We start from the raw sequence: 27,272 nt of genomic DNA on the forward strand, positions 1-27,272 counted from the left end.
GATGGATGATAACTATACCTATTACATTTGTGCACCAGAAACTAGTATAGTATACTTCAATTATATGTCAAAATGCCGGTAGAAGCTGGGGAAGAGCACATGAGTTCAGTACTGGCTTTTCATGTTGGGCCCCACACCAAACAAAATGTCAACTGGGGATAAAGGATGAAAATTATCTATGGAAAATAGAAATATTTTGGTGGAACTAATAGGATAAGACTTATTATTTTGTAGGAAAAATAAGTTCCTAGTATGGCATGCATCAATAGATTTCAGAAACAGAATCAACATAAATCAGTTATGATTCTTTACATCAATAATGAAGCACCCAGAAGAAGGGGCTGAGAGTATTGTTATGAACACAAAGTTACACCAGTGAAATACTGAGATACCTCAGAAATAAACTCTTGGTCAAATGATGTTCAATAAGGATACCAAAACAGCATAACTGGAAGAGACAACTGAATAGTACTTTTTAAACAAATGTTGCTAACGTTGTTCAAATGAATGACGGGGATCCTACCTAAACCACCTATAAAAACAAGTAAAAAAATGGATTAAAGACTTAAATGTAAACTAAAACCAAGAGACTCCAAAAGACAGCACATAAAATGAAATGAAGTAACTGAATTTTGACAGTGTTTCTTAATTATGACAACAGAAGGAAACAGTAACTTAAATAGACAAATAAAACTATATCAGACTTAAATTTTATGCACAGGAGCCAAAGAGAACAGGAGTTAAAGCATCCAGTTACTTGTGTCTTCTAAGCACCACCAGGAATTATATCACTCAGCACTGCCAGGTGTTGCCCAAAAACAAAGTAGAAAATAGTAAAAAAAAAAATATATATATATATATTACCTAAGACTCAACAACAATAAAAACTTGATTTTAGAGAGCCAAAGAGTGTGCTCGCTTTGACAGCACATATACTAAAACTGGAACAATACAAAGGAGGTTAGCATGGCCCCTGCACAAGGATGACATACAATTCATGAGACATTCCAATTTTAAAAAGAGAACAAATGTCAAAGAGTTTAAATTGACATTTCTCCAAAGATATACAAATGGCCAAGAACCATATGAAAAAATGATTAGCATCACATACCACTAGGAAAATGCAAATCCAAGATACAATGAGATATTACCTAATACTATTCATTACCAAAGGAAAAAAATTAAGAGTAGTCATTACTAAAGAAAAAATAAAATAAATAAAATAAAATATTCATAAAAAATAAAAATTGAAGCAATTTTTCTTCTGGGTAGATGAAACAAAACATTAAAAAAATCACAATCTTGGGGCTGGAGAGATAGGGCATTTGCCTTGCATGCAGTCAATCCAGGACAGATGGATAGTGTTTTGATTCCCCACATCCCATATGGTCCCTGAACCTGCCAGGTATGATTTCTGAGCACAGAGCCAGGAGTAACCCCTGAATGCTGCCGGGTGTGACTCCCCAAAAAATCACAATCTTGGGGCCAGAGCAATAGCACAGCAGGATTTGCCTTGCATGTGGTCGACCCAAGTTCAATCCCTGGTATCCCAAATGGTCCCCCAAACCCGCCAGAATGATTTCGAGCACAGAGCCAAGAGTAACTCTTAAGAGTGACTGGGTGTGGCCCAAAAGCAAAAAAAAAAAATCACGATCTCAAAGATAACAACATATACATGTTTATTACTGCAGCATTATTGATGAGAGTAGTGAGAAAAAGGCAACACCAGTGTCAACTGATAGATAAGAAAAGCCAAACTAGATATATACATGATTAGAATATGATTTAGTCTTAAAGAAGTGAATCTTATATGATAAACATGAATAAATTTACTGAAAGGGCATACATGGTGTTACTCAGAAGCTACTCGTGGCTTTGTATGGTGGTGATCAAACCAAGTCTCCTGCAGTCTGGAGAGAAGTGAAAGCATTTGCCTTGCATGCAGCTGACCGTAGACTGATTCCCAACACCACCATATATGGTTTCCCCAAACTCCATTAGAGTGGTCCTTGGCACTGCCAAGCATGCACTCCAGACACTGAGTTATCTTTTCAACCCCAATAAATAAACTTTGAGGAATGAAATAAGCAAGTCACCAAAATAAATAATAAATAAATAAATAAATAAACTGATATCTAGTCAAAGGTCATACCAAGAAGGAAACAAAAGGAAATGAAGAGTTGTTTAATAGATACAGAAATTTAGTTTAGCCTGATGAACTTCTAGTGCAAACGTTACAAAATAATGTGTATATTTATATTTAGTGTATGAATTGCATGCTAAAAACAAAACCCACCACTTTGGCATAGTTTCATGTAGAAAATGAAATACTGAGTACAAAGTATGAACATATAAGTTCAAGAATAATATAATTTTTAAAAGTAACTGACGACTTAAAATATCTAATTTTATGTATTAGCACTTAACTCTGATCTCTCTAACTCTTATAGGTACTAACTCCTTATCAGATATGAATAAGTGAATATATTCTCCCACTGCCTTTTCATTATATTAATGATTTTGTTTGCTGCTCTAAAATCATGTATCAGTAAGAGAAATAATAAATTCTACTTCATCAAAATAAATAACTTTATTTTTCAAAAACCACCATTAGGGGCTAGAGTGATAGCATAGTGGGTAGGGCATTTGCCTTGCAAGTGGCTGACCCGGGTTTGATCCCAGGCATCCCATATGGTTCCCTGAACCTGCCAGGAGTAACTTCTGGGCACTGCCAGGTGTGGCCCAGAAACAACAACAAAAGAAACAATCAAAACTACCATTAGTGATGGGGTGTGTTCTGTTTATAACCAAAACCCAACTACAAGCATGCTTATAATCATGGTGCTTAAATAAAGATTTATATAATAAAAACCACCATTAATAAAAATGACAGACAGGAGGTAAGAAATATGAGTATTTTTTTGCATGTATGTGATCCTAGCTTCAGTCTTTAGGACTCATCTCCTAAATAAGGTAAACTCATAAGGGGACAAAATATATACATTATTTGTCTTCAAGACTTTTATCTAGAATTTTAAACATCTGCAATTCAATAAATAAAATTAGAATCTCATAAAAAAAAAAACAGAGGAGCAAGTTGTTCTGGATCTCAGGGAATGTTCACTCAAGTTCATAATGAGACTGCAGGAGGATCTTAGGCACTGGGCATAGGTTTGGAAAATGTAGAAAACCCCACCCAAGAGATTCTTAAGACCTGAAAACCAGCCAGGCCAGTTTTTCCCGACTTCTCCCTCACCTCTTCCAGAGTCAACTGAATTTCCAAGAGGCACCAAAGAAAACATCTCTGTTAATGCGAAGAGAGCCCTGATCATACAATTTTTAAGGCCTAGGGGAATTCTAGTCTTTTCCTTATTCTCTCCTTTACCTCTCTCAGCTCCATTTCCAGTCTTCTGTGTTTCTAAGAGCAAAGAAATTAATAAATCTCTGAACCCCAGCAGCCACAGATACCCCACAGTCGCTGCCAGGTCAGCTCATTGACCAGCTCCATAAATTCCTTTCATTCTCAAAAGAGAATCCAAGCCACAAATATTCTTAGGAACCCGGGTCTCACAGCTGAAAATTCTTGAGTTGCTTTTGGGGTGTGAGTGGGCTAAGTCCCCTCTCTGTTGAAGCTTCAGCAAATGGTATCCACACTCAACAATCTCTGCAATACCAACGACCCAACTTTACTTTTTCACTGATCTCTGTCACCTGACAAATACCCCAAGTTTGCCAGTCTTGGGATTGAGAACTCTGAGGTCTTCTCAGACTGAGGGCTGATAGCCTCACCCTCTGTACTTCTCGAAGCCCCAGCAGCTAGTCATATCATACAGCCACCATCCTGTCCACTCATCGTCCCAGGTCCACAGATCCTGCAATTCCTGGAGCATATGCAGCCACACTACATTCCAAATTTTTCAATACTGACACCCCAGAAGGAATGCATCAAACTGAATGTCAAAAGTAACCTAGAAGTCACCTAAGCTCAAAAGACAAAACCATTAACACTGAATATTCAACTAGCAACAAATACCTTATAAACCTTCCGAAAATGACTTAATGACCCCATTGTGAGATATGACAATTTTCTTTTCTGAAGTTTTTTTTTATCAATAATTTTATTAACTTTTTAGTTGTAACAAGCAAATTAAATTATTCCATGCCTGTGAAGAAGGTGAGGTTGGGGGTGGGTTGGGGAACTAAGGACAATGATGGAGGGAATGTTACATGTAGTGCAACTGATAGGGAATATGAAATGCCAGAAATAACTACTATGAACAAAGTTGTAAATCGTGGTGTTTACAAAAGTAGTGTAACTGTTTATAGAAATAGAAGGGGGCTGGAGAAGTAGTACAGTGGATAGGGTGCTTGCTTTACACACAGCAGACCTGGGTTCTATCCCCAGCATCCCATCTGGACCCTAAGCATCATCAGAAGTAATTCCTGAGTGCAGATCCAGAAGTAAGCCCTGAACACTGCTATGTCTGCTGCTCTCCCCCCTAAATAGACACAGGTTAATGAAGCAGAATAGAAAAACCCAGAAATTGGGGATGGAGCAGTGGCGCTAGAGGTAAGGCGTTCTGCCTTGTAAGTGCTAGCTTCGGGTGGACCACAGTTCAATCCCCCAGCATCCCATACGGTCCTCCAAGCCAGGAGCAATTTCTAAGAGTATAGCCAGTAGTAACCTCTGAGCGTCACCAGGTGTGCCCCCCTCCCAAAACAAAACAAAAAGTTAAAAAGAAAGAAAAACCCAGGACCCGGAGAGATAGCACAGCGGCGTTTGCCTTGCAAGCATCCGATCCAGGACCAAAGGTGGTTGGTTCGAATCCCGGTGTCCCATATGGTCCCCCGTGCCTGCCAGGAGCTATTTCAGGGCACACAGCCAGGAGTAACCCCTGAGCAACACCGGGTGTGGCCCAAAAAACCAAAAAAATAAAAAAAGGAAAGAAAAACCCAGAAGTGTATATGGTAAATCTATGTCAACGGAATCAAGAATATACACTAGAGATAGAACAGTCTCTTTCATAAATGGGGCTGGGAAAATTGAAGATTAGTTCATTCAAGACATTAAAAATTTGAATGTAGGGAAGAGTGATAATAGAGCTGGTCGAGCATACTTGCCATGCAGGCAGCCAACCTGGATTCAATCCCTAGCATCCCATATGCTCCTTGAGCACTGCTAGAAGTGATCCCTAATGTAGAGCCACCTGACCACTGCTGAGTGTGACCCCCCAAAAATAAATTAAAAGTTGAATGTAGGGGCCAGAGAGATAGCATGGAGGTAAGGCGTTTGCCTTTCATGCAGAAGGTCGGTGGTTCGAATCCCGGCATCCCATATGGTCCCCCGAGCCTGCCAGGAGCAATTTCTGAGCATAGAGCCAGGGTAACCCTGAGCACTACCATGTGACCCAAAAACCAAAAAAAAAAAAAAAAAGAGTTGAATGTAGAATTTAAAGTCATAAAATTCCTGCAAGGAAATAGCTCCCTTACAGAGGTTTGGTAATGTTTTCTTGGGTCTGGCTCCAAAGGAAAGACTTACAAATTGGTCTTCAGGGCCCGGAGAGATAGCACAGCGGCATTTGCCTTGCACGCAGCCGATCCAGGACCAAAGGTGGTTGGTTCGAATCCCGGTGTCCCATATGGTCCCCCGTGCCTGCCAGGAGCTATTTCTCAGCAGACAGCCAGGAGTAACCCCTGAGCACCGCCAGGTGTGACCCAAAAACCAAAAAAAAAAAAAAACAAAAAAAAAAACAACAAATTGGTCTTCATCTAACTATAAGCTGCTATACAGAAAAGGAAACTATCAATAATATTTAAAAATAATAACTGATAAGGAATTCATTCCTAAATATAAAGGACTCACACAATAGGAAAAATAATCCAATTTTAAAAATGGGCAGAGTGCCAGAAAGATAGTATAAATACTAAGGTGTTTTGCCTTGCGTGTAGAAATCCAGGTTCACTTTTCAACACCATTAAACTCTGCTTGGAGGCCCCCCAAGTAATATTTAAGATAGAAACAATATATAGTATTATATGCTAGGCTGGAATGAGTTCTTATGTTTGGGATGTAGGTTGTAGAAGGAGAGAGCAGAGGCAATGCCTCTTTTGTGTTTGAAATTTTTTCAGACAATGAAAAATGTTATATACTAAAGTTACATTCCTTTTAATTAAAAGAATGCTCTCAGTTCAATGAGATCTCAGAGTAAACATAAAATTTCTTATGAAAGAGAGCTAAGCATTTTTTTTAAACTTGAAAAAATGTTTGCAATAGTACAAATTGGAACCGTTAGGCTTCCAAAACTTCAAAGCAAATAGAGAAAACCAGACAGACTAAAATAATACTAGTGGGGCCGGAGTGATAGTACAGAATGTGCTGTGTGCACCTGCCTTGCACACAGCTGACCCGGGTTCGATCTCAGTTTCCCATCTGGTTACCCAAAGTTGCTGGGAATAATTTTTGAGTGCAATGCCAAGAAGTAACTCTTGTATATAATTGGGTATTGTCCATAAGCAAAATAACAATAAAAAATGATACTAGCAAAATAATGTGTCAAATTATGTGAGATCAGTATTGAAGGTTAAAGAAAGAAATTTATTCAATATATTTAGTAAACTGCCATGTAGAAAACTTTACAAATAAATTAAAACTACTTTCAAACTTCAAACTTGCTTCATCCAATTTTATAAAGAAATGTATGATGTTCATTAGTTCACCTCTGAACTAATGAGTTTTAATTTTTAAAAAAATGGTCAGAGATAGTAGAGGTGGTAGGTAGTGGGCCCTTGTCTTTGTATCATTAGGCCTAAACTAGACACCACATATGGTTCCCTGAGCTCTGCCAGGAGTGATTCCCTGAGCATAAATACAGTCAATATTTAAGTCCTGAGCAACACATACACACACATACCACATTTTATATACACAAAATAAGTACTTGTAAAAATAGAATTTCGTTCTTAAACTCTCTATATTTATTCATTTTGCATAATATGCCCTAAGTCTCAAAATGGAATCATACATACCTGCTGCAATGACAGGATCTTTCATAAGCTCCCTCGTTATTGGACATATAAATTCATCAGGAATTCCAGAAGAAAGGGATTTCATCTTTGATCGTAGTTCTTCAATTTTCCTCATAACTTTACTACGTAGCCCTACAGATTCTGAAAAGAAATTATTTTGTCAGGGCTAGAGAACTATGGTAACCTCTATACAAGTATTTAGCAGAAATATTTATTTAATACACTAAGTCTACCATATTTTTCATACCATAAGACGCACACACACACACACACACTACACTAAATCTACCATATTTTTCATACCATAAGACACACACAGACACCCGTGTGTCTTATGGAGCCAAAGCCTGAGTGCAGGAGAAGAGAGTATCTAAAAACGTTGTGCGACTTACAGTCAGGTGAGTCTTATAGAGCGGAAAATATGGTAATTATCTTCTGGCATAGTTATTTGATGTGAAACTGCTTTCTTTTTTTATTTTTAAAATATATTTATTTAGGCACCATGGTTACAAACATGTTCGTTGTTGGGTTTCAGTCATAAAACTCACACTCCCTTCACCAGTGCAATTTTCTCGCTCCCAATGCCCCCCCATCTCCCTCATCCCCCACCCCCTTCCTGTCTTCAAGACAGGCATTCTATTTCTCTCACTACCATTGTCATGATAGTTGTTGGTGTAGGCACACATCACAAAGAATGAGAATAAACAGTGTTGGCGGGGATGTGGAGAGAAAGGAACTCTTATCCACTGCTGGTGGGAATGCTGTCTAGTTCAACCTTTATGGAAAGCGATATGGAGATTCCTCCAAAAACTGGAAATCGAGCTCCCATACGATCCAGCTATACCACTCCTAGGAATATACCCTAGGAACACAAAAATACAATACAAAAACCCCTTCCTTACACCTATATTCATTGCAGCTCTATTTACCATAGCAAGACTCTGGAAACAACCAAGATGCCCTTCAACAGACGAATGGCTAAAGAAACTGTGGTACATATACACAATGGAATATTATGCAGCTGCCAGGAGAGATGAAGTCATGAAATTTTCCTATACATGGATGTACATGGAATCTATTATGCTGAGTGAAATAAGTCAGAGAGAGAGAGAAAAACGCAGAATGGTCTCACTCATCTATGGGTTTTAAGAAAAATGAAAGACACCCTTGTAATAATAATTTTCAGACACAAAAGAGAAAAGAGCTGGAAGTTCCAGCTCACCTCAGGAAGCTCACCACAAAGAGTGATGAGTTTAGTTAGAGAAATAACTACATTTTGAACTGTCCTAATATTGAGAATGTATGAGGGAAATGTAGAGCCTGTTTAGGGTACAGGCGGGGGTTGGGGGGGGAGGAGGGAGATTTGGGACTTGGGTGATGGGAATGTTGCACTGGTGATGGGCGGTGTTCCTTTTATGACTGAAACCCAAACACAATCATGTATGTAATCAAGGTTTTTAAATAAAAAAAAAATTAAAAAAAAAAGTTATTTCTCTAAGTGCACTCACTACTCTTTGTGGTAAGCTTCATATCATGGCTAGTCTTTCCAGTCCTCCTCTCTATTGTCTCTGGGTATTATTACCATACTGTTTTCTCTTTTGTTGGGGGTGGGGAGGCAAACCTGGCTGTGCTCAGGGGTTACTCCTGACTCTGTGCTCAGAAATGGCTCCTGGCATGAAGGTGGATGGGGACCATATGGGGTGCTGGGAATCAAACTATGGTCCGTCCCGGGTCAGCTGTGTGCAAGGCAAATGCCCTGCCTCTGTGCTAGCTCTCTGGCCCCTCGTTTTTTTATTCTTAAATCCCACATATGAGTGAGACTATTCTGTGTCTATCTCTCTCCCTCTGACTTATTTCACTCAGCATAATAGTTTCTGTCTCCATCCATGTATAAGAAAATTTCATGACTTTTCGTTTTTTCCTGATGGCTGCATAGTATTCCATTATATATATGTACTACCATTTCTTTAGCCACTCATATGTTGTCTGGCATTTGGGTTGTTTCCAGATTCTGGCTATTGTAAATAGTGATACAATGAACATAGGCATGCAGAAGGCATTTTTGTATAGTGTTTTTGTGTTCCTAGGGTATATCCCTAGAAGTGGTATTGCTGGATCCTATGGGAGCTCAATGTCCATTTTTTGAAGAATCTCCATATTGTTTTCCATGAAGGCTGGACTATACAACATTCCCTCCAATAGTGAATGAGAGTTCCTTTCTTCCCACATCTCTGCCAGCACTGATTGTTCTTGTTCTTTGTGATGTTTGCCAGTCTCTGTATCATGAGAAGGTACCTCAGTTTTGTTTTGTTTTGTTTTGTTTTGATGATTAGTGATGTGGAGCATTTTTTCATGTGCCTTTGGTCATCTGTATATCTTCTTTGAGGAAGTGTCTGTTCATTTCTTCTCCCCATTTTTTTGATGGGGTTAGAAGTTTTTTCTTGTTAAGTTCTGTTAGTACCTTGTATATCTTAGATATTAGCCCCTTATCTAATGGGTATTGGGTGAACAGTTTCTCCCATTCCTTGGATGGCCTTTGTATCCTTATCACTGAAGCTTCTTTCTTTATAACTTCCTTTACTACATAGCATAACATTCAGCATAACATTCTGAAGGTTCTGCAAGAATTCCAGATTGTTAACACTAATTTGTCATATAAAATCAGAAAAGGCTATTTAATGGATCTGGAGCAATAGTACAGCAGATAGAGCATTTGCCTTGCTTGTGGCTGACTGGTTTCGATATCCAGTATCCTGTAAGGTCCCATGAAGCCACCAAGAGTAATCCTTGAGTACAAAGCTAGGAGTAATCCCTGAGCATGACTGATTGTGGCCTGACCCCCAATCCCCACCCCAAAGAAGAAAAGGCTATTTAGAAAAAAATTCCTGGGCCGGAGCAATGTCAAAATCGGTAGGACATCTGCCTTGCATGCGCTAGCCTAGGACAGACTGTGGTTCAATTCCCCGGTGTCCCATATGGTCCCCCAAGCCAGGAGAGATTTCTTGAGTATAACAGAGTGTGGCCCAAAAGAACAAAACAAAAAAAATTTCATGAAACTGAATCTTCTATGGTTCTCATAAGAAACACACACACAAAAAAAAAACTCGTGTTTACCCAGGATGTGGGCTTTATTTACTTTTCTCATAAATATAAAACATATAAGTTCAGGAATTTCATTGTAATTTTAGCAATTTTAATGTTATTAACTGCTTATAGAGTTTTTAATCTTGTTGATATATCTCCTTTAGGAGAAAATGGATGGAGATGGGGTAGGCAGGCTCGGGGGATCATATGGGATGCTGGGTCAGCAGCATGCAAGCAAGGCAAATGCCCTACCACTGTGCTATTGCTCTGGCCCCAGGCATCTGATTCTAATGTAAGTTTAAAAAGTCACAAGATCCTGCATTCTGTTCTTTACTCTTTCTTCAATCTTAGAACTGCTTCATAATTGAGAATTAATGGAGTCTTGATGCAAGCATCCATCAAAAAAATACCACACTCTAAAACCTCTGATGAAACAGTAATTGGAATCTAGAAAGAAGATATCATACAAAAGAGCTGAACCCACAGTACTGGAAAAAGACATCTTTCTGCTTATAACTTTACTTTTCCTATCTTTGTCCTCTATGTATGTTGCTACAGCAGCAATATCACCACCACTCAATGGTAGCAAAACAAAGACAAGACTATACTTGGAACTGAGAAGACTGGTCAGTGAGTTACCTCTCTCTCTACGGTCCTGAAAGAGAACTACATAACCAGAAGCTGATTTCTTTAGAGGAAGGGAAATAGAAACAAAACAACTTTCTCTTAATTTGAAGGGTCTCCCAAGCATTGCTCAGTTGGTCTAGGGACCATTCCCAGCAGTATTTGGGCAACTGGGCCAGATAGACAGTGCTCAGGGACACTAGGGCTTATACCTGATGGTGCTAGGGGATCCATTTGATGCCCAGGATCAAATTGGGGACCAATACATGCAAGATATGCATTCCAACCTCTGAACTATTTTCTCAGCCCCAATCATCTTTTTGGGACTCAGGGGCCACACCAGCAATATTCATCTAACCAGGCTAGCCAATATAAAACTGTTTAGCTGGCAATGCTATTACACTCAACAAGGATTGTGTATGTGGGGTTTTTTTTCGGGGGCGGGGGATCACACTCGGCAGCACTCAGGGGTTACTCCTGGCTCTATGCTCAGAAATTGCCGCTGGCACAGGGGACCATATGGGATGCCAGGATTCGAACCACCATCCTTCTGCATGAAAGGCAAACGCCTTACCTCCATGCTATCTCTCTGGTCCCGTGTATGTGGTTTTTTTGTTATTATCATTGTTTGTTTGCAAAGGCAAGAACAATATTTCAGGTAGGTTGGATTCACCTATCTATCAACCAGGTCCTCCAACCCCTCCAGGAGTATTCCCTGAGTGTAAAATCAAATGTGAACCCTATATACAGCTGCATATGGTCCTAAAAAGGGGGTGCATACATGCATCTCAAGTATAATTATGAGGCTCTGGGTTCCACAAAAGTTAGTACAAGGGAGAGGGAAGTAACTCAGTGGTAGAGAAGATGTAAGGCCCCTAGTTAAGAGCTCCAGTACGCACACACAAAGTATAAAGTATATAAAAATCCACCGAATGAGAGAAAATATGTCATATATCTGATAAGGGTTTAGTATTCAAATTCACATAAAAACACACAGTATCAAGGGACCGGAGCAATGGTGCAAGCGGTAAGGCGTCTGCCTTGCACGCGCTAGCCTAGGATGGACTGCTGTTCGATCCCCCATTCCTGGCGTCACATATGGTCCCCCAAGCCAGAAACAATTTCTGAGTGCATAGCCAGGAGTAACTCTTGAGCATCACCAGGTGTGGCCCAAAAAAACAAAAATCAAATCAAAACAAAACAAAACAATTCACACAGTATCAAAAATAAGCCCACTTTATCAGGTAAGCAAAGGATCTGAATAGACCATTTTCCAAAGAAAATAAACAAATGGCTAATAAAGCATAAAGCATATGAAAAGACATTCATGATGTAACTGCTTATCAAGACCACAAAAAGAAACCACATAGAATCTTTATACAATGCTTATGAAAACATAAAAGAGCACCTTCGGAAAACAACTTCTGAGTTCCTCAAATGATCTACCAATTCCATTCCTAGATACAGAATATCAGAAATATCTCCACACAAAACTTTGTATACAAATTCACAGTACCTAAAAAGTAGAATAAATCCAAATTCAAATAACTGATGCATAGATACACAAAAAGTAATAATTAAATTTATGTTAAATATTTAAAAAGAAATGATGTACTAATATGTGCCTGCCAGCAGACTTGAGGGTCTCCTTTTTTTCCTTTGACCACACCTGATTGGGTTCAGGGGCTTATTCTTGGCTCTGGCTCAGGGATTACTCCTGGCATGCTGGAGTCACCATATGGGATGCTGGAAAACAAATCCTGGTTGACCACATATAAGGCAAGCTCCCCACCTGCTGCACTATGTCTCTGGTCCCTTGAGGTTTCTTTTTAAAATAATAAAAAATGTTCTACCGCTAGATAATGGTGATAGTTTTGTGCCCCTCTGATTGTAAATTACTTTTGTTATTAAGTGCTTTTATGTGATTTGGTAATAAATCCTGATCAGCTTTATGATATATAAATAACACTTTCAAAATGGAGGGTCAGAAAGAAGGCAAGCAGGGAGGGCATTTGTCTTACATAAAGCTGACCCAGGTTTGATCTCCAACATCCTTTATTGTCCCTCAAGCCTGCCAGTAGTAATCCCTAAGCACAGAGCCAGGGTCTCAAAGATGTGAAGCTTGTACTCAACCAGCAGACTCCATCCCCAGTCAAAGGGTAAGTTTTTTTTTTTGAAGATTGTGAGGTAGAGAAATAGGCCACATCCAGAAGTGTTCAATGATTACTCCTGACTTTGTGCTCAGAAATCACACCTGGTAGGCTTAGGGGCCCTTATGAAGTGACAGGGATTAACAAATTGGATATATTAAAGGCAAGACTTAGGCTTTAAAAGGGTAATTCTTTGTTTTGTTTGGGGACCATGCCAAGCAGTACACAGGGATTATACTGGCTCTGTATTCAGGAAACACTCCTATAAGGTTTAAGGGATAGAACCCAGTCTACTGCAGGAAGGGTAAACACCAAGTTGAAGGGGTAATAGTCTTTGATTATGGAATCTCGGAATTCAAATGACCAGCTGTCCTGAATCAGCTGCATGCAAAGCAAATGCCTACCACTGTGTTATCTCTCTGGTCCATCCCAGGAAATTCTATATAGCATTTAATTTTCCATAATCAAATGAAAGTATACTGTCCTTCTATTCCAAGGCATAAAGAATATTAAAAGTAAATCCTTAATTACATTAAAATCTCAGAGTAGAGGGAGGTGCATGGGGAGGAGGTTGGGCAGATATCTGGCTTCTGGTTTCCTCTTTGATTCTGGAGGCCAGCTCTTGCCAGGTATGGGGTTTGGGGAGGCCCCATGCCGGAGGCCCTCTCCCTAGCCTGGGGAGTGCTGGGAGGCTTGGCAGGCCCCCAGCCATCCCCCTCTTTTTCCCCTGACTCCAGGCCTTCCCTGGGTGCGAGCTCAGATGGCCAGAAGTGGGTTCAGGTGGACTCTTAGGGGTCCTCAGGCTTCCCCCATCCTCCGTACTCCAGGGGGGAGGTGCATGGGGAGTAGGTTGGGCAGATATCTGGCTTCTGGTTTCCTCTTTGATTCTGAAGGCCAGCTCTTGCCATGTATGGGGTTTGGTGAGGCCCCATGCCGGAGGCTCTCTCCCTAGTCTGGGGAGTGCTGGGAGGCTTGGCAGGCCCCCAGCCATCCTTGTCTTTTTCCCCTGATTCCAGGCCTTCCCTGGTTGCCAGCTCAGATGGCCAGAAGTGTGTTCAGGTGGACTCTTAGGTGTCCTCAGGCTTCCCCCCTCCTTCCGTACTCCAGGGGGGAGGTGCATGGGGAAGAGTTTGGGCAGATATCTGGCTTCCAATTTTCTTTGATTCTGGAGGTCAGCTCTTGCCAGGTATGGGGTTTGGGGAGGACCCATGCTGGAGGCCTTCTCCCTAGCCTGGGGAGAGCCGGGAGGCTTGGCAGGCCCCCAGTTGTCCCCCTCTTTTTCCCCTGGACTCCAGCCCCCCCTGGGTGCTGGCTCAGATGGCCAGAAGTGGGTTTAGGTGGATTCTTAGGGGTCCTCAGGCTTCCCTCCTCCTTCCGTACTCCAGGGGGGTAGGTGCATGGGGAGGAGGGCGGGCAGATATCTGGCTTCCGGTTTCCCCTTTGATTTTGAAGGCCAGCTCTTCTCAGGTATGGGGTTTGGGAGTCCCCATGCCGGAGGCCTTCTTCCTAGCCTGGGGAGAGCTGGGATGCTTGGCAGGCCCCCTTCCATCCCTCTCTTTTTCCCCTAGACTCCAGGCCTTCCCTGGGTACCAGTCTAGGTGGGCTCTATAGGGGTCATCAGGCTTCCCCCCTACCTTTCCCTACAGTAATGAGAATGCGCTTTGGGAGGAGGGCGGGTCGTTCTAGCACTGATTTATGTTGGAACAGTCACTAGAAATTTTTTCTCCTTGGTCTCCTAATGATAGTATTGTATGCATATAGTTTATATATGCATAATATCCATCTTGTATTGTGACCTTGATACTGCCCTTACAAAGCTCATTTCTAATCTTACTGCCTCAGTCCCAACCCTTATTTCCCCCCATCTTCCGATGTAGGTGCAGCTCATGACATGAAGCTCACCACATAGAGTGATGAGTGCAGTTAGAGAAATAACTACACTGAAAACTATCATAACAATGTGAATGAATGAGGGAAATAGAAAGCCTGTCTTGAGGTCAGGTGTGGTTAGGGTGGGGAGGAGGGAGATCTGGGAAATTGGTGGTGGGAATCTTGCACTGGTGAAGGGGGGTGTTCTTTACATGACTGTTATCATACAACTACAATCATATTTGTAATCACGGTGTTTAAATGAAGATAATTTAAAAAACCTCAGAGTAAATTAATAAAAAGGCACTTTTAAGATTGCTTATGGACAAGCCAGGAGTGACTTCTGAGCGCATAGCCAGGAGTAACCCCTGAGTGTTACCGGGTGTGGCCCAAAAACCAAAAAAAAAAAAAAAAAAAGATTGCTTATGGTTCACTAATCTTACCAATTTTGAAGTCATCAGCCAAGCTTTCTTTTGTAAGATTCAGCAATTCTCTTCCATCAATATTATTTATTTTAAAAATATCTACAAGGTCTTTTAAACCTTGAGCAGAAAGCCACATTGAGACATCCTCTTCTGACCAATTTTCAGTGAAGAGCTTAGATTGATCTTCTGTGCTTGTTGCTAATAAATAAAAGGAGAGGTCAATTGGAATGACAGACAAAATATAAAGTAGTTATAAATATTCTTATTCTGAATTACAAAGTAAATAAAAATTTCTTAAAAATTACATAATACGAGGCTGGAGATATAGCATAGAGGTAAGACATTTGCCTTGCATGCAGAAGGTCGGTGGTTCGAATCCTGGTGTCCCATATGGTCCACCGAGCCTGCCAGGAGTGATTTCTGAGCATAGAGCCAGGAATAACCCCTGAGCGCTGCCAGGTGTGACCCAAAAACAAAAACAAAAAAATTACATAATACTGGGGGTTGGAGAAATAGTACAGCAGGTAGGGTGTTTGTCTTGCATGCAACCAATTTATATTTGATCCCTGGCACCGCTTATGGTCCCCTGAGAACAGCAGGAATAATTTCTGAGAACAGAGCCAGGAGTAACCCTTAAGAACTGACCTAAAACCAAAAAAAGAAAAAATTACATAACACTAAAAACATCGTAGGGCACAGCAGTAGGGCATTTGCCTTGCACATGGCTGATTAAGTATTTGGGTAACACTAGGCAATACTCAGGTCACTCCTGGCTCTGTACTTGAGAATTACTCTTGATGGTGCTCAGGGGACCACATGGGATGCCAAATATTAAACAGAGGTTGAGGATGTGCAAGACAAGTACTCTACCTGCAATGCTCTAGCACCCTTAAGTAAAATGCTTTATCAGCAAAGGCAATCTATTTGTCCAACATTACTTATTTACTTAACATTACTTAACATTTACTTAACATTACTTATTTACTTAACAGTTATGTGTGTGTATAAAAACACATATCCCATATGGTCTTCCAAACCTGCCAGGAATAATTTCTGAATGCAGAGCCAAGAGTAACCCCCTGAGCGCTGTTGAGTGTGGCCCCAAAACAGACAAAACAAAAGCTATAAACTTTATATATAAAGTTATGTATCAACCTTGCTTGTTGATACCAAAAATAAAAGTATAATTTCTATTTTGTTTTCGAGTTATATTTATCTAAAAAACTATATTGAGGGGCGGGAAACATAGCACAGTGGTAGGACATTTGCCTTGCTTGTGGCCAACGTGGGATGAACACAGGTTTGATTTCCAGCATCCCATATTGTCCCCCAAGACTGCCAGGAGTGATTTCTGAGTGCAGAGCCAGGAGTAACTTCTGAGAGCTGCTGTGTGTGACCCCCCCAAAAAATAAAATTATATTAATTATATAGTTTACTGAATTATAGTAGGTGTGATACATAAGCATGTAGCCCAAAGCACAATTTCAATGTAAGTCACCTTTAATGAATGATAGAATCTTTACAACTATTTATAAATTACATTAAATTTGAATATAATTTGATATTGAGAAAAGAAATGTGAAGTATTTTATAAAATCATTACTGGTGAGTTGGAGAAAAATAAGGTATAAGGTGCTTATCTTGTATGCACCTACTCCAGTTTGATTCCTAGCATCAAAAGGTGCTCTAAGCACCACCAGTCTCCGCAAACACTGCTGAGAATGGTAAAAAATAAAGAGAAATTTAAAATAAATTTAAAATTACTGAATTTCTGAATTTAATGATATTTAACTAAGCTAAATCTGATATCTGTACTAACCTTGAGAAGGTGTTTCCAGGTCAAATTGCCATATGTTCACTGTTTTGTCCATTGAACCAGTAGCAAGTAAGAGGCTATTCGGTGCAAAGGCACAAGTTGTGACATACCTGATTAATAAAAACATCCAAAATGTATCTATCCCATATTCATTTTAATTGAATTAATAATAAGAGAAATTAAGTTCAAACCTGGTGTGCTGAGTCAACAAGTGAAGTATATTCTCAGTATTCTGAAAAATAACAAGAACAGCTGTATCTTAATTGAGACAAGAACAAATGCTGCTGATAAAGATTCCTTTGACATAAACAGTTTATATGCTATGTATTTTAATATTAGCAGTCATGAATATAAGGTAAAAACAGGATTTATAATATTAGGTATTTATTTAACTTTTCTAAATCATTAGTAATGTTGTCTGACAAATTTGCTAGAAATATTCAGTATACTAAACTCCTGGCTTTTGCTAATTTATTTCAATTTAAGAACCGAAATGTCTGTTATATAAAATAATCTGTACCTTTGCTTTGATATTTGAAATAGAAAATTAGTATTTGGTATCTACATATTTCAAGATCAATGCGAATAAATTAATCACTTTTAAATCCTAAGTTGAGCTCTTTAAGTAAAAATTTAAAAACAAAAAACCCTAAGTTAGCCATTCACATATCCAAAAGTATTTTTTTGTTTTGCTTTGGTTTGTTTCTTTTGGGCCATACCCAGTGACACTCAGGGGCTACTCCTGGTTATGCACTCAGAAATTACTCCTGACTTGGGGGACCATATGGGACTCCGGGGATCTAACCGCAATCCATCCTAGGTTAGCACGTGCTAATAGGCAAATGCCCTACCACTTGCGTCACCACTCTGGTCCCATCTAAATGTATTTTTAAGTAAAAATAGGTTTTGTTTTTTTTGTGCGTTGTGTGGTTTTTGGGTCACACCCGCCAGTGCTCAGGGGTTATTCCTGGCTCCAGACTCAGAAATTGCTCCTGGCAGGCACAGGGGACCATATGGGACTCCGGGATTTGAACCGATGACCTCCTGCATGAAAGGCAAACGCCTTACCTCCATGCTATCTCTCCGGCCCCAAAAATAGGTTTTATTTAGAAATTCTGAGGAAAGACAGGCAGAGAGAGAGGGAATGAGAGTGAGAGAGAATGCAGGCTTCTCCAAAGGCAGAGAGAGTTCCAGTAATTATTCCAGCATTAAAATATGGAAGTCCACATCTCAAGAGGGAATATGTGGTTAACGTGTACTTGAACACCATGAACCCTAATAACACTTGTACACCGAGATTCACATTTTATGGAGAAGAAATATGTACATTGTGTTAGTGAATATGAAATGCCACAAATTTTTACTTATTTTAAGTACTGCCTTATTTTGAGTATTCAGTATGTTAAAACTCATGATTATTTTAGTCAGACTAGTTTACTCTTCTTCAATTTACATCTCCATTTGATGTGATGAGATCATTTTAAGTCTCCACTCAAGACAGATTTCCCTTGAAGAGTATTTTCAACTCTTCAGCTATATTTTTAACTACATAAAAAGTTTTTTCATGGGCCGGAAAGATAGCATGGAGGTAAGGCATTTGCCTTTCATGCAGGAGGTCATCGGTTCGAATCCCGGCTCGGAGGACCATATGGGCTGCCAAGATTCAAACCCCGTGCCTGCAAGGAGCAATTTCTGAGCCTGGAGCCGGGAATAACCCCTGACACTGCCGGGTGTGACCTAAAAAAACACACACAAAAAAGTGTTTTCATACTTTTGTATTTATACACATAGATGTCCAAAAGTGTCCAACACTGTCCCAAAATCCTGTTTTCCAATCCTTTACAAATGCTCTTTATAATGTCCTCTCTTAATACTTGTCTCTAAATCCAGTCATGACAGTGAAACCTCTTTCAGCAATACCAAAATATTAAATATACTTAAGTCTATATACTGTTTTGGAAAAGAGTAAACATCTATCAATCTTAAAATCAGTAAAATTGTTAAGCACCTATTCCAGAACTAATATTTTACCTGCATAACTATTTTAGCACTTCTGAAAATGAATATATTATGTATCTGGACAAGAACAAACAAAAAATAGTATATGTTTTTTCACCTTAACTAACTGAACATAAGGTCCAATAGTCTATTAAATACAATTTACATAAATCACAAAGATAAAATTAGAAATACTTACAATATCATACACAATGACAGACTTATCAACTGACCTTTAAAAGAAAAAGAAAATTATAGGCAAATGTTATAAGAAAGCAAAGCACAGTATTAAATTAGTTGGGTTTGGATGTGATGGTAGTATTTCTTGGCAGGAACCACCTCACAATGCTTCAGGCTTACTTCTGGCTCTGTACTCAGAGATTACTCCTACCAGGACCCAGGGACTATCTATTGTGATAGGGATTTACATGGGTTAGCTGCATGCAGGGCAAACACGTGATAAGTTATACTATATAGCTCTTGTTTATGTTTCTAGTTTTGGTTTTTGGGTCACAACTGGCAGTGTTCTGGGCTACTCCCTTCTCTGTGCTCAGGGTCACTTGAGTAACCACACAGTGCCAGAAAGTAACCTGAACCTTGTATATGCAAGGCACACCACTCAGACTAATGAATTCTCCAGAACTGAAGTTAGTTGTTTTTGAGAAAAAGCTACAATAATATTCATTTACATATATAATGGAGTATTTTTATATTCTTATGTATAAACTATTCAAAAAGGACATGACATATATATAAATTTTCTGAATAAAATATTATTCTATAAAATAAACAAGGAAAAATAATAAATGTTTGCTATATTTTTTACAATTTTTGTCTGTTTAGTTTTTGTTTTTGGGCCACACCAGGCAATGCTCAGGATCACTCCTGGTGGTGCTGAGAAGACAATAGAGGATACTCAAAATCTAACCGGGGTCAGCTGCATGTAAATCAAGTGCCCTCCCCACTGTATTACTGCTTCAGCCCCTTAAGCTTAACAATTTTATAAAATCCTATTTTATTTTCATAAAATGTATATATAATCATTACCCTTCAATTATACATCATACATAATTTAGAATATATAGTAAATGATACCACAAGTGTACTGTTTTATATTATAAAACATACCAGCTGTATATGTATATACACAGCTTTATATATATGTTTACATATATAGTTATATTTGTAAATTTATACAATGAAAGTTATTGTCTCTACTTTATAATTCAGAAAAGTGGGGCCAGGAGAGATAGCACAGCGGCATTTGCCTTGCAAGCAGCCGATCCAGGACCAAAGGTGGTTGGACCAAAGGTGGTTGGCTCGAATCCCGGCGTCCCATATGGTCCCCCGTGCCTGCCAGGAGCTATTTCTGAGCAGACAGCCAGGAGTAACCCCTGAGCATCGCCGGGTGTGGCCCAAAAACCAAAAAATTAATCCTGACCTTGTGTGTGTGTGTGTGTGTGTGTGTGTGTGTGTGTGTGTGATTGTGAAGTTTTTTCAGTTGTTAGTTTGGTTGGTTTTTAGTTTGGGGATCACAACCAGCTGTGCCCAGGAATCACCCCTGGTGGGTTCCTGGAACCATAAGGAGTATCAGGACCTCCTGTGGGATGCATGCCAGGCAAGCATCCTATCAGTTCAGTGGCTCAGACACCAAAATTGTGTGGTTTTCTTGGTTGAGGTTTGCTTTTTTTTTACTTAAATAATTTTTATTTTGATCAAAGTGGATTACAAATCTTTCACAGTAATATTTTAGGTATATAGTGACATTGAATTCCCACCACCAAAATTGTCCTCCCTCCACCCCTGTTCCCAGCATGAATCCCATATTCCCCTCCGTTACCCACCCCCGGACTGCTAGTATAAGTGGTCCCCTCTGTGTCTAGCTTGTGTTGGCTTTGGATTTGGTGTTTAAGTCTGATCATTTTGTGGTTGAGTTTTTTGTCTAGGTTTGGGGGTCACACCAAGCAGTGCATAGGACTTATTTCTAGGGATTACTCCTGGCATACTGAGGGCCCAGATGCAGTTCTAGGGATCAAACTCAGTTCAGTTATATGACAGTCAAGTGCCTTAGCCACTATATTCTCTCTTCAGCCTCTTAGGTTGATTTTTAATTTTCAGATAACCTGACACAATATAAAACTTTAAAAAGGCAGAATGGAGGCAGACCATAAGGCGTCTGCCTTACGCACACTAGCCTAGGACAGACTGCAGACCCCCAAGCCAGAAGCGATTTCTGAGCGTATAGCCAGGAGTAACCCCTGAGCGTCACCGGAAGTGGCAAAAAAAAAAAAAGCAGATGATATAGCTGTTCAAATCTCACTAAAACTTTCAGAAGGCATCTATTTTCAAGTAATGTAATATCTAGGAACTGTTAAAAATAAACTGTACTATGTACTTTTATGCTGCAAAATGAATGGCCTTGTTCAAATAGGTTATTCACAATGTTGTAGAGTGTACAGGAACACAGATAATATGAGATCAGAGGACAGCTGAATGGGCAAAGGACATGATTTTCCTGTCAGAACCTTGATTTGATCCCTGGTACCACAATCTTATCCTTGGTACCATAGGGAACCACCCCAAAGCACTAAGCTGGAAGTAGTCCCTACAACCATTTGGTGTGCCCACCCCCTTAAAAAAGCAAATAATTAAAAATAAATAATAAAAGCTTTAGGAAGGCTTTTTTTTTTCCTAGCTACATTCATTGGTATTCACTACCATTATCATGATGGTTGTTGGTGTAGTTATTTCTCTAATTGCATTCACAACTCTGTGGTAAGCTTCATATCATGGGCTGGTCCTTCCAGCCCTCCTCTCTATTGTCTCTGGGTATTATTACCGTACTGTCTTTTATTTTTCTTAAATCCCATAGATGAGTAAGACTATACTGAGTCTATCTCTCTCTCTCTCTGACTTATTTCACTCAGCATAATAGTTTCCATCTCCATACATGTATAGGAGAATTTCATGACTTCCTTTTCTCCTGAAAGCTTCATAGTATTCCACCGTGTATTTGTACCACTGTTTCTTTAGCCACTCATCTGTTGTCAGGCATCTGGGCTGTTTCCAGATTCTGGCTATTGTAAATAGAGCTGCAATGAACCTTGGCATGCAAAGGGCATTTTTGTATTGTGTTTTTTGTGTTCCTAGGATATATCCCTAGGAGTGGTATGACTAGATCATATGGGAGCTCAATTTCCAGGTTTTTTGAGGAATCTCCATACTGTTTTCCATAAAGGCTGAACCATACATTTCCACCAACAGTGTATGAGAGTTCCTTTCTCCCTACAAACACTTCAGCACTAAATGTTCTTGTTTTTTATGATGTGTGCCAGTTTCTGTGGTGTAAGATGCTACCTCAATGTTGTTTTGATTTACGTCTCCCTGATGTGAAGCATTTTATCATGTGCCTTTTAGCTATTTAGATTTCTTCTCTGAGGAAGTATAATTTATAAAAAATCCCATTCATATTAGTGCTACAGAAACTCAAATACCTTGGAGTCAACTTAGCTAAAGAGGTAAAAGACTTATACAAAGAAAACACTGCTTCAAGAAATAAAAGAGGACACAAGGAAATGGAAACATATACCCTGTTCATGGATTATGAAGATTAACATAATTAAAATGGTAATACTCCCCAAAGTACTGCACAGATTTAATGTAATTTCTCTAAAGATACCCTGACATTCTTCAAAGAAGTGGATCAAACACTCCTGAAATTCATTTGGGACAATAAATTCCCAAGAATAGCTAAAGCACTCCTTAGGAAAAAGAAGATGGGAGGCATCACTTTCACAACTTTAAATCATATTACAAAATAATAGTCATTAAAACAGTATGGTACTGAATTAAAGACAGACGCTCAGATCAATGGAATAGACTTGAGTATTCAGAGAATATTCCCTAGACATATAATCAATTAATCTTTAATAAAGGGATAAGAAACACAAAATGGAGCAAGGAAAGCCTCTCCAACAAGTTGAGTTGGAACAATTGGTCAGCCACATGCAAAAAAGTGAACTCAGGGGCCAGAGAGATAGCATGAAGGTAGGGTGTTTTGCCTTGCATGCAGAAGGACAGTGGTTTGAATCTTGGCAGCCCATATGGTCCTCCGAGCCTGCCAGCAGCGATTTCTGAGTGTAGAGCCAGGAGTAACCCCTAAGCACTGCCGGGTGTGACCCCCCCCCAAAAAAAAAAAGTGAACTCAGAATTCATCGTGCACAAAGGCCAAATCCAAGTGAATTAAAGACTTTGATATCAGACCCAGATCATAAGGTACAGTATATTTTGCTCTATAAAATACACCTGACCATAAGATGCACATAGTTTTTAGACGAGGAAAACAAGATAAAAATATTCTAAAGAAAATGGTATACTAAAATATTTAATAGATGCAATGGGAGATGCCAAAAGATGGCGGCGGCTGGGAACAACCAGCCTTTGAGGCCAAAGTATATTTACAATATGCTGGTCCACAGCTGGTTAAACACATTTACCTAACTTTTTTTTGTATCAGAAAATAAAAGAATTTTAAATACTTTTTCATTCATATAAAAATAATAAAATTCACAGCAGCGAGCAAATAGTCTTAAACAAAAGTGCTATATACATGACAGTGAAAGTGCATTAACCTGATTGTTCGTACTATGTGGTACGTCTGTGCAAAATTGTGGGGCATAACATTACGGATGTCAAGTGGTTGGGGTATACTCTCCTTTCCTACACTCAGGCTTCAGCTCCAGGTGGCATTCACTCCATAAGACACACAGGTATTTCCCCCATTTTGGGGTTTTTTTGTTTGTTTGTTTTTTTGGGGCCACACCTGGGGTCACTCCTGGTTATGTGCTCAGAAATCGCTCCTGGCTTGGGGGACCCATCTTTTTTTTTTTTTTTTTTTTAAAAATATGGAACGCTTCACGAATTTGCGTGTCATCCTTGTGCAGGGGCCATGCTAATCTTCTCTGTATCGTTCCAATTTTAGTATATGTGCTGCCGAAGCGAGCACTGGGGGACCCATCTTTTAAGAGGAAAAAAAGTATGTCTTATGGTATGAAAAAATATGGTATATAGAGAATACGTATGTAAAACACTATGACACTGAGACTAAAAGCATCTATAGACATGTTTAGACATATTTAGACAAGAAACAACACTATCTAAACAAGTGGAAGCAGAAATAAACAAATGGGACTACATTAAACTGAGAAGCTTCTGCACCTTAAAGGAAATAATGACTAGAATACAAAGGCCACCCACAGAATGAGAGAAACTACTCACCCAATACCCATCAGATAAGGGACTAATATCTAAGATATACAAGGTACTGACAGAACTTAACAAGAAAAAAACATCTAACCCCATCAAAAAAAAATGGAGAAAAGAAATGAACAGATATTAAGCTTTCTTTTGCTAGTCATTGCTAAGCACGGAAAAACTGTTTCTTAAAAGCCACTCAAAATTGAGTGAAATTAAAATAACTACATGGAGGAATATATGTATGAATTAAAATAATCAGCATCATAAAGATGAAAGATTCCAGGATTCCCAACTTTTTTCTTTTTAGTGGCTTTTGGGTCACACCCGGCAGTGCTCAGGGGTTATTCCTGGCTCCATGCTCAGAAATTTGCTCCTAGCAGGCACGGGAGACCATATGGGATGCCGGGATTCGAACCGAGGACCTTCTGAATGAAAGGCAAACGCCTTACCTCCACGTTATCTCTCCGGCCCCAGGATTCCCAACTTAATCGGATTCAGTATAACCCAAATAAAATTCAAACAGGCTTATATATAGGGTAAATTGTAAGCAATTGGGTAATTCAATTATACAATTCTTATGAACATAGCTAAAGCCAGGAATCTCAAAGATATTTATAAATATCTTAGATTAGGTCTTAAAAAGACAAAAATATTAAAGGACAAAGAGAAAAATAGGACTGAGAAACACACTTATGCATAGTCAGTAATTTCTAACAAGTTATATATCCAAGTGATAAAAAATTGGTCTTCAATATGTAATGCTGGAGCAACTGAGTATTAATATGGAAAAAATAAAACTAGATTCCTATCACATACCATATTCACAAATAAAACTTTATAAAGAAGTAATGATAATGGTCTAGATTTTAGAATCTAACACAGGAAAATATATTCATGACCACAGAACATAAAGAAACTAACTACAATTATAAACCATGAAAAGGAAAATACAGACAATAAATAACCAATAAATGACTAATGGGAAGAAAAGTTTATATATGTTTTTGTACATGTACATATATATCAATAATAAACAATAAAAATTTAAACAGTGGAAAATGGGCAATAAACATAAACAGATATTTCATTAAAGATTACAAATATTTGCCCTTCAGCTTCTATATTGTTTGTTTCATATAAATGTAAATTAAAATGATAGCACAGCATACTGATCAAAAATGTCTAATTAATCTATGGGTTTTAAGAAAATAAAAGACATTGAAATAATTCCTAGAGATGAGGGCTGGAAAGACTGGCTCAAGTTATGAAGCTCACCACAAAGACGGGTGAGTACAGTTAGAGAAATAACTATGCTGAGAACTATCATAACAATGTCAGTGAGTGAAGGATATAGAAAGCCTGTCTTGAATACAGACAGAGAGAGAAGATGGGGACATGGTGATGGGAAGGTTGCACTGGGGGTGTTTTTTTTATGACTGAAATTCAACTACAATCATGTTTGGAATCACAGTGTTTAAATAAAGATGTTATTTTAAAAAAAAGTCTAATTAAATGAGTCACAAAATCAAGTATAGGAATGATATTAAAGTACAGTTAAAGAGGGGCCGGAATGATAGCATAGAAGTAGGGCATTTGCCTTGCACACAGCTGACCTGGGTTTGATTCCCGGCATCCCATATGGTCCCCCAAGCCTAACAGAGGTGATTTCTGATTGCAGAGACTGGAGTAACCCCTAGTGCAGCCAGATGTGGCCCCCCTTAAACCTGTATAAGGTTATAAACCAATGTTAAATGTGCTGGAGTGGTAGCACAGCAGTAGGGCGCTTGCCTTGCAGCTGACCCAGGACAAACATGGGTTCAATCCCCAGCATTCTATAAGGTCCCCCCAAGCAGAAGCAATTTCTAAGTGTAGAGTCAGGAGTAACCCCTGAGTGCCATTGGGTATGTCCCCCACCCAAAAACAAAAACAAAAAGAAAAAAAAATTTACTGTTAAAGGAGCACCACATCACTGGAAAATTTAGCATTACCTGCCAATGTTGAAAAGATGATGATTCTATAAAACCAATTTCATTTCTAATACATATTAAATATAGAGATGCATGAATAGGTGCATCAAGAGATTCAGATTATTCAACGAAGTACCATAATTCTTCCAGACTATACATTCTAATATGGCTACTATAATGGATGCTATAGTATATACATGCTATGTAGTATTACATAGTAAGGAAAATCAACAGCCAACAGGTATATGAAGTAATATTAAAGCTCTAAACCTAATGCAGAGTAAAGAATATCAGACACAAATTCCTATGGTTTGTTTTAAATCAGTTAAAAAATTAGAAATATTGCCTGTGAACTGAGCTGCTATCATCAGAAATGAATTATTGAAAGAGGAGAACTGAAGTCCCTCAACAGCAAGGTTCTATTATTTTTTTAACCTGTACAGTGGTTACACAGGTTTACATCATAGTAATTTACCAAGCTATTTGTTCATGGCTATATACTTTTCTTTATATTGTCTCTATTTCAGACCAAAATGGATTGAGAAAATTAAACTCAAAGTAGCTTACCCCGAGACCAGCATCTGTCCATTATGAGAAAAAACACAAGCCAGAACAGGAGCACAGTGCCCACTCAGTGTACTTTTATATTTTAATTCAAAACCTGCAAATACCAAGGAGAGAAAAATTGACAAGTGAACCATACTTCAAATTTAATGTAAGGACAGGGAGGAATAAGGGGTAATTTTCTGGGGACTGAATCCAGGGCCTGTCATATGCAAACACAAGCTCTCCATGTTTGCATATGTCCCTGGACCTAGAATTTTTAAGACTGTTATTTTACTAATTTACATAAACATGTACACATTTAAGAATCCTCAGGCATCTTTACGTTTCAAAAAAAAATGGTTGAGTAATTTAAAACATTCACTACTGGAAAAGAATATGGTATATTGAGCACGGTTGGAAAAAGTAAAGAGGCAGAGGACATTGGTACTATATTTATTAAATCACTTTTCAATTTTTAATAAATACATAAAATAACTATATTTTACCATTA

At 38.9% G+C, this 27,272-nt stretch overlaps 1 protein-coding gene and 2 non-coding genes across 3 annotated transcripts in view; 1 reads left to right on the forward strand and 2 right to left on the reverse strand.

Annotated features, from left to right (window-relative positions):
• WDSUB1 (WD repeat, sterile alpha motif and U-box domain containing 1) overlaps positions 1-27,272 on the reverse strand; it is a 51,325-nt gene that overhangs the window by 8,179 nt on the left and 15,874 nt on the right. The window contains exons 5-10 of the mRNA XM_049773123.1: positions 26,783-26,876; positions 19,192-19,225; positions 17,186-17,226; positions 16,998-17,104; positions 15,197-15,376; positions 7,027-7,167 (exon numbers count right to left, since the gene is read on the reverse strand). Of these exons, the coding sequence (XP_049629080.1) occupies positions 7,027-7,167; positions 15,197-15,376; positions 16,998-17,104; positions 17,186-17,226; positions 19,192-19,225; positions 26,783-26,876 (597 nt within the window). The remainder of the gene's footprint in view (positions 1-7,026; positions 7,168-15,196; positions 15,377-16,997; positions 17,105-17,185; positions 17,227-19,191; positions 19,226-26,782; positions 26,877-27,272) is intronic.
• On the forward strand, positions 912-1,017 carry LOC126009738 (U6 spliceosomal RNA). The gene has a single exon (XR_007495953.1). It is a non-coding gene; the product is annotated as a U6 spliceosomal RNA (small nuclear RNA).
• Positions 23,891-23,997, reverse strand: LOC126010411 (U6 spliceosomal RNA). Its single transcript, XR_007496441.1, has one exon. It is a non-coding gene; the product is annotated as a U6 spliceosomal RNA (small nuclear RNA).

This window comes from Suncus etruscus, chromosome 5 (genome assembly GCF_024139225.1).
Source record: "Suncus etruscus isolate mSunEtr1 chromosome 5, mSunEtr1.pri.cur, whole genome shotgun sequence".
Lineage (NCBI taxonomy): Eukaryota > Metazoa > Chordata > Mammalia > Eulipotyphla > Soricidae > Suncus > Suncus etruscus.